Source organism: Panthera uncia, chromosome A2, assembly GCF_023721935.1.
Source record: "Panthera uncia isolate 11264 chromosome A2, Puncia_PCG_1.0, whole genome shotgun sequence".
NCBI classification, from domain to species: Eukaryota; Metazoa; Chordata; class Mammalia; order Carnivora; family Felidae; genus Panthera; species Panthera uncia.
Genome location: NC_064816.1, coordinates 96,874,556 through 96,888,351, shown reverse-complemented (window position 1 = coordinate 96,888,351; position 13,796 = coordinate 96,874,556). Strand labels below are relative to the sequence as shown.

General features: G+C 37.3%; 1 protein-coding gene across 1 annotated transcript in view; it reads left to right on the top strand.

The window, feature by feature from the left end:
- Positions 1 to 13,796, top strand: part of COL28A1 (collagen type XXVIII alpha 1 chain) — a 172,128-nt gene that overhangs the window by 65,107 nt on the left and 93,225 nt on the right. The window contains exons 17-20 of the mRNA XM_049641510.1: positions 2,739 to 2,807; positions 4,077 to 4,145; positions 12,783 to 12,854; positions 13,605 to 13,673. Of these exons, the coding sequence (XP_049497467.1) occupies positions 2,739 to 2,807; positions 4,077 to 4,145; positions 12,783 to 12,854; positions 13,605 to 13,673 (279 nt within the window). The remainder of the gene's footprint in view (positions 1 to 2,738; positions 2,808 to 4,076; positions 4,146 to 12,782; positions 12,855 to 13,604; positions 13,674 to 13,796) is intronic.

Sequence of the window (13,796 nt, the reverse complement as noted above, 5' to 3'; positions counted from 1 at the left end):
ATTTAGATAATAATTAAGAGCTGGATATTTTGATTACATAAGGATTATGGTTTGACTATGGCATCAAGCAGTCTCACACTTTGTAGTTTATTTGCCAATTTCATACAGGCTTACATTCTGGTCCTGGATGTGACTGGACAGTCGTGTTGCTTCCTGAGTCTTGTGGTCCTGGTGCTGAGTTACCACTAATAGGCCTGAAAATGAGGTCCAAAAAAAGCCAAATCTTTCCAGATGGCCTGTAAATCCTGGATCTCCCACCTGCAACTTCCTATTGCCTTTACTACTGGATCTTGGTGGATGTTGTTGTGCTTCAGGTTAAAAAACATCTCTGACTTCTTTTGTTTTCTCACCCCTTTCTCTCCTTTTCCAAGAGAAGATAACTTTTAAAGTAGACCTATCTATAAGGAGCTGACCCCTATCGGTAGGAGATTGAATAGACTGTGTTATTTACAAACTGCTTTAAATAAGAAAAGAGTGTGTTTGCCCTTTTAAGACAAATGATTTAAATCCTACTTACATTTAACCTCCATTTATACAGTTATTCATTTTTCTTCTTATCCTTAATTGAACATGTTTACCCACGGAATGATTGTTGCTAGATCTCCCTAATTCTCTTATAGAAATGAATTTTCCCACTCATCTGTTTTGGAGGGAATTCTTGTTTTCAGGAACATGTTTATAATATGACTCAAGTGGCCGGCAGATTTTCATTAAATGTTTGGAGGCTTGACAACTTCAACTCTGTTACAAATTGGAGTGAAATACAAATAACCACATACACATAAGTGCACATAACCCTTCGAATTTTTTGGTTCCTTGTCACATACCATGCTACTTGTAGACTATTGTAAACGATTCCTTCTAATAATAACATTTTAATTCCTTATTATAATAACCTTAGCTTTCTTAAATTGTTTACACTGCCTCATCTTCATTAACCAGAGAAAAGGGGAATCGTGTTTATAATTAAAAAATAAACAGCAGTTGTATCATCCAGCTGGAGAAAAGGGGATGCCATTTGTAATAAACCAATCATATATCTATAACCATTATTTATACAAGCATGGCTTGTGAGGTGTAAGGGAAATAAAATTTTAGTTTTTTCCTCATCATCCCTTAAATATTTTCCAGTGGGGAAAGTTTTTTCTTTTTCTGGAAGAAATTACCAACAAACCTCAGTCTTTTCTTATCACTTTTAGGTAATAAAACTTATTGTGTCACCTCTAAGTTGTAAATCACAGTTTTAATTATGTAATGCAAATTATCTAGTCAATATGTTAATTTTCCTTTTAATCTTCATTCATCTGGTATGAGCTGTAGGGAGAGCCTGTGGTCCATGGGAGGGATCGTGCTTCTCATCCCTCCCAGGCTGAGTCAAGGATGAGGGTAGAGGGGAGAGGCCACAGAGGTTCTTTCCTGGCTGGTCTGTTGTCACATGGCTTTGGATCCTCTGGTCTTGACAGATGTTTGACACTAAGTTTCCTTGTGGGGCTCCTGCCTTGCCCCTGTGACTGCCACTTTCGGGCCATGGATGAAGAACTCTCTTGCTCCAGTCATTTCTCCCCATCAACCTCTGCTTTTCTGGGGGTTCATTTAATACTGACTCTCTCTGTTGGAGTTCCACAGCTCCTCCAGGTCCTCTTGGCCAGGATTCAAAACAATTCCAGGCCAACCCTGTCTCTCATCTAGAGTACATCTGGTCCACAGAAAAAAACTAGTGTGGCCTTTGTGCTGACAGACCCTGGATGGATGGGCTGATTGCTTCCCCCCACCGACCCCACCCATGCCCCTCTTGACCATCATAGTCCATTTTAGCTCTCCCAGGTATGAGGCAGACAAAGGTCCCTTGTGTCCCCAAAGCAAAAATCAAGGTCAATAAGTGGTTTCACTGAAGCTCCCTCTCTAGAATAGGCTAAAGAGGGAAGCAACCCAAATCCCTCTCATTTTCTGCAAAGAAAATGCTTTGTAAGACTACTTTCTCCAAAGAAGAACTTATTAAATCCTCTTTCCCCTTTTTATATCCACAATGTGAGTGAGAGTCTAGTGTTTGAACATTCTTCAATTTGATGTCTATAGGCTATTGCTTCTTAGAGCCTATGGCCAAACTTTCAACTTAATATCCTGATATATTTTCATTGATGCAACTAGAATATAGGTTTGCCTGCATGAGACTGAGATGTGAAATAAGCTCACAAGACGGAATTTTGTTTCTCTTATTTGCAACTCCAAGCTGGTGTGGTGGCTCTGCTCATCAGGGTCTTCAGGGGTTCGGTCTTCTTCATTCTTATGAGTCTGCCCTTCCAAGGGTACTTTCCTCATCCACAGGATCCACAATAACCATTATGTCTTCACTTCAGCCACTGGGGCAGGGGAACATGGAAGGGGAAGGCATACTTCCTCCTTTGTCATGAATCAGAAATTGCACACATCACTTCCATTCATATCCCATTGGCCAGAATCCAGTCCATATGCCAATGCCTGTCTGCACAAGGGACTGGGAAATATGGTCATTATTCTAGGCAGCCATGCAGTTCAGCTAAAATTCTTTTACTATGGATAAAGGGGAGAATGCATATTATGGTTCAACTAGCAGCCTCTGTCATGCCATTCAACAAATATTGAGGATGAGTAATGTATTATGTGATGTGAACTAAAATTTCATGTTAGAGGATATGAAACTAGTCTTATCCAAATTTCTGAATTTCACTAATACTATTTTTAAACATTTTATTTTAAAGGGAATCCAAGGTCCTATGGGTCCACCTGGTCCACAAGGGCCCCCAGGACAAGGCTCACCTGGTTCTAAGGTAACTTTCTTTCTTTTCTTTCTTTCCTTCCTTCCTTCCTTCCTCTCTTTCTCTCTCTCTCTTCCTCTTTCTTTCTTTCTCTCTCTCTCTCTCTCTCTCTCTCTCTCTCTCTCTTTCTTTCTCCAAGGTAACTTTCTAAATGAAAGCAGAGTTTAGTACATCCATAGTCTATTGTTGTTTCCTGGTCAGGAGCCAGTGCATTGGGAAAGCAGTAGATGAAATGAACTTAAACATCAGATTTCTACTTAATGCAAAACATTATAGATATTCCTGATGGTTTAGATAAGGTAATGTGTATTCTTTATGCTCTTAGACACATTTATTTATGCAATCTTAATTTACTGTTTTATTACGTTTTCTCAAGAGATCCTATTCTAGCAATTCAAGGAGGATTGTCAGTAGAGGCCACCTGTGGGCTTGCTAATTCATTCTGACCAACACTCCCACAATAGGTCAAACTCCTGAAACATTTAATTAAAGATATGGAGTCAGAAATACATAAAACTTTTCTGTGAACATGGGAATCTTATTATGTCCTAAATTAACAGCTATTATTTATCCTTAGGGAGAGGCATGGCACTTATTATTTAACTAGCTATACTTAATGTTGCTTCAAATGGTCACTAATGATCATTAAATAAATACTCCTCTGAGAGTAGTCACCTTCCAGTACACTCCTTAGAGATTCCCGTGTGAGAAGCACTTGACGGCATAAAGTTACTGTCCTTGAGACTTTTGATCTGGGCTCACCATTGGAAGATCAGGTCATTCTGTCTGTTCACGATATTGCCCTTGATTAGCAGTCACTTGGGCTTCTCATGTGTCAATTTTAGTTGATGTGGAATGTAACTGCCTATATTCCAGGTGCCCTCCACCTTTTAAGTATGCTACTTAGCCTGTATTTTAAGCCAGCCCATTATATATTCCAAATTTGGTAAAACTCCATCTACCTGAAGGGATATATGCATATATATATATGCATATATATATATGCATATATATATTTGAATTACATAGAAACATATACTTAAAAACATAATATATTCACATATTTTCATATTTTACAACATATTGTGAGCATTGATATTAATAATATAATCGATATATATTTACTATATATATATTCAAACACATATGAATTGAGGACATAAAGCTCTGTTTTATCTTATTGTGTTGTTGTAAGAGAGCACTTAGCTCTTAAGGCAGGAATATATTATTTTTATTTTACTGTTGTAGTCATATACTCTTCAAATACTCTTTCCTCACTAGGGAGAAGTAGGCCAAACAGGAGCTACAGGTCCTAGAGGGCCAGTGGGAATTGGAGTACAAGGCCCAAAGGTGAGCTGACCATCCCAATCAGAAGCACTTAGATAATTTATGTCATATTATGTGAAGTTTCATTCATATCCAAATGCAATACAGATCATGCATGTGTCATCTGTTATTTCACCAGAGGAGAATATTTGTTCGGAAAAGTGATGCTCAGTGTAACTCTTATCATTTAAGAAGAACCAAAAATCTTAGTTTATTTTAACAACCGCTATCTGTTTTTTTATTCATATATTTATTAGCATCAGAGGCCCTCTTTTGGCACAGATTGATTCTTTAAGAACATTCTTGCCTGTCCTATTGTAAACAGGGCACCTAGCACGGTAGGATTGCAGCAAAGGGTACATTCCTCATCTTGCTTGCCGCTGGCTTGTGTTTCAGGTGCAAGCTCAAAAGCTACTTCTTCAGAAAGTCATTCCTTAAGCCTAAAGTATGCCTACCCCACTCCTACTACCCAGTTATTTTATGTCTCAGCCTGCATTTTCCTTTGCTTTTACCACTTACCTCAACTTGCATGCTTTCTGAATTGCTTCTCATCTGACTAATCCGCTCACGAAAGACCCTGGTCAACATTGCAGCCACTGGCCACACGTGGTTACTGAATGCTGGAAACATGTTGAGTGTGTAGTGGGATGTGGGATAAGTGTGAAATACACACTAGGTTACCAAGCTTAGCACAAAGAATGTGAACTATGTCATTATATTTGCATGTTGATTACATATTCAAGTGATGAAATTTCAGATCCATTAAAGTAAGTAAAATACATTAGTAGAATGATTTTCACCTGTTTCTTTTAATTTTGTAAATGTGGCTACTAGAAAATTTACAATCACGTGTCTGGCTTGCTTTACGCTACACTATTAAATAGTGCTTCTCACCTGTGGCAGGGACCTGGTTTCTTTTTTCGTTAGTGGATCCCCAGTTTTGGTGACATGATAGGTACTCAATAAATGCTGTTAAGTAAATGAATGAATTCTTACTTTGCCCTTCACAATTTCTAGAAGTAATCCTGAAGGCATATAGGACCTGGCTAGCCACACTGAGGATTAAACTCCATCATTGTTTCTGCTGACATGGTCACTGTTTGTATAAGTATTTGGGATGTGTAAGATGTGGGTCTAGAAGAATATACACATTACATATACATAAACATACAATTACAAAGGCTACAAAACATACCAATATAAATAGCAATTACTAATATAAATCAATGGTTATAATAGCTGCCATTTGTTGAATGGTTTTGATGTGCCACCCAATGTGTTAAGTGCTAAGTGTGACTTACATATATCACCATACATCTATGTAGTGTACAGATCTGTATATACACATATTACATCATTCATGTGCCAATTTCAGAAAGGCACTGTAGGATAGTAAGGCTCAGCAGTTAGACTCCTTGTCTAAATCCCAGTTTTGCCACTAACTAGATGAACAATCTTAAGCTTCTCTCACTTCAGAAAAGGAAATCTTTCAAACATACTCAATAGTACAGAGAATAATGCAAAACAAACAAACCCACCCATGTATTCCACAACCCAGCTTTATCCAATGTTAACATTTTGCCTTATTCATGCTAGCTATTTTTTAAGAAGAAGCATTAAAAGCATTATTTTTAAGAAGAAGCCACCTGGTTGGCACAGTTGGTTAAGCATCTGACTCTTGGTCTTGGCTCAGGTCATGATCTCACATGATCTCACTGATGGTGCAGAGCCTGCTTGGGATTCTGTCTCTCCTTCTCTCTGCCCCTCCCTGCTTGTGCTCGCTCCCTCTCTCTCTCTCAAAATAAAGAAATAAACTAGAAAATTTTTTTAAAAGAGTTTTATAAAAAAAAAAAAAGAAAAAGAAGAAGCATTACAGATATATGTAGAGGCCTCTGGTTGTGCCCCTCAATCTCATGGCCCCTCCCCACCCTCCCCTGATGTGTTATTTTCATGACTTGGGTATTTATCATTCTTTCAAAGTTTTTATAATTTTCCCACATATGTTTTTATCCATAAACCACATATATCTTTTGTGTGTTCTTGAACTTTACATAATGTATCATTCTGCCATATATCTGTATTCAGTCTCATGTCTTATTTGTTTTCCTATACCTTTAATTTACTCATTTTCTTTGTCTATGGTAGTCTGTTGTATAAAAATATCTCATTTAAAATGTATCCATTTTCCTATTGATTGACATTTAAATTGCTTCTCATTTTTCGCCTTTGCCAACAATGCTGCCATAAGCATTCTACAAGTTTCCTTTCGTGTAAGTCAGACTGCAAGTTTCTCTTACTAGTAGGTGATAAACACTATGAGCAGAATTGGAAGATCATAGAGTATAGGCAAGTTTTCACGTCTGACATTGTGAAAATCCTGTCCAAAATGGATGATGGGTACTCTGCCCATTTGCCCTCCTTCCAGCAATATATGACAATGCTCCTTTCTCTACCTTCTGGCCAACAGGAAGTGTGTATGATAGATCTCATTGTTTTAATTTCTATTCCCTGGTAACTGTTTGAACAGTTTTTGTGTGTTTAATGGAACTTCAGGTTTCCTCTTTTGTAAATTCCTGTAGATATTCATTTTTTTAAAGGCTTGGTGTTCCTTTTTTATTAATAGCTCTTTCTGTATCTGGATATTAATTCTTTGTTGTTTAGGTTGCTGATATCACCTCCAGGGCTATGGCTTGTCTTTTTTACGGGGTACCTTTTAGTATACAGAAGTCCTAAATTTTGGTGTATTTCTATCCCATTATGGTCTCAGCTTTCTGAATATTATACATTTCTTGACTCCAAAGTCATAAAGATCCTCACGTATTTTCTTCTTAAAACTTGGTGTGTTTTTGTTTTTTAAAATTTAGGTATTTAGTCTTTATTCCACTACAGTTTATTTTTTGTATATGGGGCAACGTGGTGATCTTTTTCTTCCCCATACAGATAACCAGCTATCACCATATCAGTTACTGAGCAGTCTGTCTTCGTTGCACTGATTTGTAACTCCACCTATGTCATACGTCAAGCTCTCTATGTGTGAGGATCAGTGTCTGAGTTCTCTATTCTGCCCCATTTGTCTATTTATCTCTCAGAGCTATTACATCTCTGTCTTGATTATGATCGATTTATAAGTTTTATCATCAACAGGGAAAATACTCCCAATTTCTTTCCTGGTTATTCCTGAATCTGACATACTCATTTCAGGATTGACTTGTCAAATTTGACAAAATATCCCATTGGAGTCTCCGACTAGCGTTGCATTGAACCTTCATATTAAATATTGAATCTTTCAGGGACGACTGGGTGGCTCAGTCAGTTAAACATCTGACTTTGGCTCAGGTCATTAGCTAACAGTTCATGGGTTTGAGCCCCATGTCTTTGTGCTGGCAGCTCAGAGCCTGGAGCCTGCTGTGGATTCTGTGTCTCCCTCTCTCTCTGCCCTTCCCCACTTGCTCTCTGTCTCTCTCTTTCTCTCAAAAATAAATGAAACATTGAAAAAAAATTAAATATTGAGTTTTTCAAACCACAGAGTAAAACTAATTTTCTGGGAAAAATATTTGTCATTTTATCCATATAGATCTTGTAGTTTTTCAGTTATAATGGTCATTGGAGGGGATCCTGGGTGCCTCAGTCGGGTAAGTGTTGGACTTCAGATCAGGTTGTAATCTCATAGTTTGTGGGTTTGGCCCGCTTCGGGCTCCGCTCCCTGCAGACAGCTCAGAGCCTGGAGCCTGCTTTGGATTCTGTGTCTCCCTTTCTCTGCCCTCCTCACTTTGCACTCTGTCTCTCTCTCAAGAATAAATACACATTTTTAAAAAAGTACATTGGAGAAATGTTTTGCAATTGTGAATTTTTTTCTTTTTCTACATCTTCTAATTAGCTATTCCAGGTCTACAGGAAAAGTATTATTTTGTTGGTGGCCTTGTTTGTTTTTTGGTGTATTGATTTTTGTATCCAGGCACCTGACAGTATCTTTTATTTCTATTTTTAAGTTTATTTATTTATTCATTCTGAGAGAGAGAGAGAGAGAGAGAGAGAGCAAGAGGACGCGGAGAAAGGGGCAGAGAGAAAGGAGAGAGAGAATCCCAAGCAGACTTCACACTGTCAGCACAGAGCCCAATGCAGCGCTCCATCTCACAAACTGTGAGATCATGACCTGAGCTGAAATCAAGAGTCAGATGCTCAACCGACTGAGCCACCCAGGCACCTTCCTCTTATTGTTTCTAATTGTTTACAAAGTCTTCGTTTTTTATTCCCTGTGTACGTAATCATATTGTCTGAAAATAAAAACTGTTTTACCTGTTTCTTTTTAGCTTTTTTCCTATTCATTTTTAAAAATTATACACTGACAGGACCTCCAGCGCAATGTGTAAAAGAAGTGACTTCAAAGGAAGTGCTTCTAAAATTTCACTTAAAAATGTTTTTTTAATGTTTATTTTTAGGAGAGAGAGAGAGAGACAGAGCACAAGTGGGGGAGGGGCAGAGAGAGAGAGGGAGAGAGAGGGAGAGACGCAGAATCAGAAGAAGGCTCCAGACTCCGAGCTGTCAGCACAAAGCCTGATGGGGGGCTTGAACCCAAGAACCTCGAGATCATGACTTGAGCTGAAGTCAGATGCTCAACTGACTGAGCCACCCAGGCACCCCTAAAATTTCAATTTTAAGTGGGATATTTATTGTAGGGTTTTGATAGACAACCTCTATTATGTTAAGATAATTACTTTCTGTTTCAGTTGTACCAAAAGTTCTTTATTAATTATGAGTATTGGATTTTATCAGATTCTGTCTCTACTAAGATAATTGTTTTATGTTTCCCTTTTAACCTCTTAATAGTAGTATATTGCATTTCCAGAATTTTTAGGTATTGAACCATTCTGCATTCTTGAGATAAACCCATCTGATCATGATGTATAACTTTTTTATAACAGCAATTTAATCGACTAATCTTTTATTCAGGATTTTTTCATCCATTTTAAACAATTCCATTTATTGCATAGTTGACATACAATAAAGGCACATGGTTAAAGTGTACACTTTGATAAAACGTATGTATATGTTCTTGAAACCATCACCAAAACCAAATAAAGTATCCATCATCCCCCACCCCCAAAATTATTATGTGTCCCTTTGTAATACCATCCCTCCATCCCTCCATCCCTCCCTAACTTCTCCTACTGATCTGCTTTGCAATCTCTGGTAACTATTGATCTGCTTTCTGTCATTATAGATTAGTCTGCATTTCCTCAAATATTATATTAATAGAATAATATATCGTGTAAGCTTTTTTTTCTGTCTTCCCTTTTACTCAGCAAAATTACTTTGAGATCCATGTTTAACATCTATGAACAGCTTCTTTTTTTATTGTTCTTTTTATTGCTGAATAGTATTCTACTGTATGGACATACCATAATTTGTTCATCTAGTCACATGTTGGTGGGCGCTTGGTTGTTTCCAGATTTGGGATAGTATACATAAAGCTGTTATGAACATTTATGTACATGTCTTTGTATAGACATATGCTGTCATTTTTCTTGGATAAATGCCTAGGAGTGAAATGGCTAGGTCATATGGTAGGTATCTACTCAGCTTTTCAAGGAACTGCCACATTTGTTTTCAAAAAAGTCTTTATTTTGTCCATATTTTTACTGGGTATGGCATTCTAGGTTGATGGCTGTTTTTGTTTTGTTTCTTTTTGTATGTTCAAGATGTTGTTCCACTGTCTTCTCACTTGCATTGTTTCTGATGAGAAATCTCTTAGAATCTACACATTTGTTTCTCTATATGTCTCTTTTCTCTGGCTACCTTTTAGGTTTTCTCTGTATCACTAGTTTTGAGCCCTGTGATTACAATGTGCCTTAGTTTTGTTTCTTCATATTTCTTGTGCTTGCAGTTCATTGATTTTCTTGGATCTGTAGGTTAGTGATCTCATCAAATTTGGAAACATTAGGCCATTGTTTCTCAAAATATTTCCCACTGTCTGTCTTCATCCAGGAATCTCCATTTTACTTATATTTGGCTGTTTTCCTGATGCTCTGCTCATTCCTTTTCAGTCTCTATTCTCTCTGCTTCATTTAAGATAGTTTTCATTGCTATGTCTCTCAGTTCATTGATTTTCTATGATGTCTAATTTGCTTTGAATTTTATTCAGTGTATCTCTTCATCTCCTACTTTGCAATTTTCAACTCTAGAAGTTCAATTTGTATCTTTCTCTACCTTCCTGTCTCTATTTAATGTATTTCAACTTTCCTTTGGTTTCTTGAACATACAGAATGCAGTATAATAACTGTTTCAGTGTCCTTACCTACCAATTCTATCACCTGTGTCATTTTTTTTTGGTCAGCTTTTTCCTAGTTTCTTTGAATTCCTGATAATTTTTGGCTAGATCCAAACTTCATAAATTTTACCTTTTGGGGGGCTAGACGTTTTTGTATTCCTATACATATCTCTGTATTTCTATGCATTGTCCTGGATTCTTTTAAGTCACTTTAAAACAGCTTGAACCTCTTGGTCTTGCTTTTAAGCTTTCTTAGGTAGGACTGGGGCGGCATTTAGTCTAGGGTTCATTTTTCCTGACTACTGAAGCAAGATCTTTTCTAGAACTCTAATACATGCCCTCAGAATTGTGAGATTTCCTTTTTTGCCACTGGAACCAGGCACCGTTTCTGGTCTGCTGCCAGTTCTTTATACTCTTTTCAGTTGGTTGTTTTCTGGAAGTCAGGTAGTTTTGTCACACTGTGCTGAACAGTATTTACTTGAATATTTGAGGGGGACACTCCTCAGAGCTTCATTGTTCTGTGTACCTTCTTCCTATCAGGTAATCTAGTCTGTGAATTTTTGATACCTGGCTTACCCAGACTCCTACCTTTGTCTCCTGAAATTGGAGAGATTTCTGAACTTTCTCCAGATTCTCCTTCTGTACACCATGGCCTGGAAACTACCCTGGCAGCAAACTGGAGAAAGTGTAGTGTTTACATAATTTTTTCCCCTGCTCCCCGGTATTATTATCCTTCATTACTGGTGTCTAATGTTTTGAAGGATACTGTTTTATATATTTTGTCTGGTTTTTAGTTGTGTCAGGGAGGAAATTAAATCTGGCCCCTAATCCTGCATTTTGACTGGAAATTTACATTATATCTATATTCATAGCTAGTCTGGTCTACAATGTAGTTTAGTCATCCTATTATTGTGTGACTTTAAGGTTTTACTACCCTTGTGAAATAAATTGGGTAGACTTCCTTCTTTTACTGTTTTTCACAACTATTTGTAGAAGATAGGGAATATCTGTTTTCAAAGGTTAAAGAATTTATAAGGCTTGACTGTTAAGCCAACGAAGCCTGTGATCTTAGAAGGAAAAGAAGTCAGAGATTTTCATTACTGATTCAATTTTTTGATGCTTCTCGTTCATTTAGCTTGTCAGTTTCTCCTATGTCATTTAAGTGATTTATATTTTTCTTAAAGATTATTTATTAATGTTCTCCAATACATTTGTCTGAAATTGTCATGAAAATTTTTCTAAAATTTTTATTATATGTATATAGTTATATTTCCCTTTAACTCTTAATACTGTTTAACTATGACTTTTATTTTTAGTATTAGTAATTCCTGCTAGTAGAGGCTTATTTATTTTATTAGTTTTTAAAGGTAATACCCTTTAATTTTGTTACTTTTCTTACTTTTGGCTTTCAAATTTATTACTATCCGCTCTTATCCTTACCATATCCTTCTACTTAATTTTAGGTTTACTGTGCTTTTATCTTCACGAGTTTGTTTTTTTTTTTTTTTTAGCTAAGTTAGGTGAAATGACTTTCACTTATTTTTAATATTTTTGCTGTTAATGAATGCAATAAGCACTCTGGCACTGTTTGAAGATAGCACATGTTATCTCTAAACACTTTAAAGGGTGTATTCTTAAATACAAATTAACTTGAAAGCAAGTAGCAATACTGAATATTAGAGCTGAAATTTCACTTTCATGTTAACTTCTTAGGGTTGCTATACAAAGAATCACACACTGTGGTTCAACACAACAGAAATTTATTATCTCACAATTCTCGAGGTTCAAAGTTGAAAATCCAAGTGTCTGCAGAGTCATGCTTTCTCAAAAACCTGTAAGGAAGAATCCTTCTTTGCCTCTGCCCAGCTTCTGGTGCTGGCTGCCAATCCTTGGCATTCCATGGCACACAGTGGCACCACTCTTGTCTTTGCCTCTGTCATCACATGGAGTTCTTCCCATGTGTCTGTCTTTACATGGCATTTGCTTCTTCTTCTAAGTACAGAAGTCATATTGAATTAGGGCCCACCCTGATGATCTCATTTTAACTTGGTTACGTCTATAAAGACCCAATTTCCAAATGATGTCACATTCACGGGTACCAGAGGTCAGGACTTTGACATATCTTCTTTGAGGTTACAGTTCAATCCAGAACAACATAATCCAAAACTCAGATCCAAGAAGTTGAAGTAACTTGCCCAAGGTCAAATAATTTCATTACTACTGGTTACTACTCAGATTTCTCCATTCAGAGGTTTATTTCAAATATTGTAAGATATACAGTTGGTAAGTGCCTCAAAATGGTGGTGCATAAATATGAATTTAAATTATGGTCAACATGACACTTATAGATAAATATGAATTTCTGGGACATAAAATCTTTGCTCATCCACCAGGGGGAGCCAGGCTCAACAGGGCTCCCAGGACAACCAGGAGTACCAGGAGAGGATGGGGCTGCAGGAAAGAAGGTAACAACAGTATGTTTTTCCGTGACTAGAGTAAAAACTATTGAACCACACTGATACCTTGGTCCTGCAGGAACTCAAAGTAAACCATCCAGGACAAGCTTAGCCTTTTTAAAACATCTCATAATTATAAATTCCTTTTCCACTTATTTCAGAGAGGAAGAGCACCAATTTAATGGGTGAACAGGGTCTCATGCTCTCTGCTTTCTCTCTGGTGTTTCGACCATGGTACCCTCCAGTGATCTAGTCCCTTTGTGATTCCTAGAAAGTAACTGAGTGTAGCCTTAGAGAAAAACACTTTTTCCCCCTCCAAAATGAGAGGCTGTAAATGCATTCAGGGAGTAAGGCCATTGTAAAGATTTTCTGAAGTGTTATGAATTGACATTTGAAATACTCATTTTTCAATATAAGTAGAGAAAAATAGCAGATGGAAAGGCTGAAGGTCTTTCCATTTTTTTTTCTTTTTAAGCCAAACCATCACATGTGAATGATGAGCCATAGGAAAGTGAGTATAGTCTTTGAAAATTGGCTGAGAAATTGGACTTTTTCATATTTCAGCAGCTCTGAGCTAAACTAGAGCTTGATATTAATTTATTAAAGTTGGTAGATTTCCAAATCCATTTTAAGACTAGAATGAAGGTCTTATTTCGGAGGGTCTCAGCAGAGAATCCACTGACCAGAAAAGGAGACAAGGTGGGCTTACACAAACTGTCCATGGAGAGTCAGCTAAGGCATCATTGTCATTTCCTCTAGGGAGAAGCAGGGCTTCCAGGAACAAGAGGCCCAGAAGGACCACCTGGAAAAGGACAACCTGGCCCTAAGGTATGGAATTGACAAAGTGGTGAGGAAAGCAGATTGCCTGAGGAGACAACTGGGGAGAAATTCGATTGTTAGACTGGTATTCCTGCTATGTTACATGCGTTTACTTCTGGTTTAAAATTATGG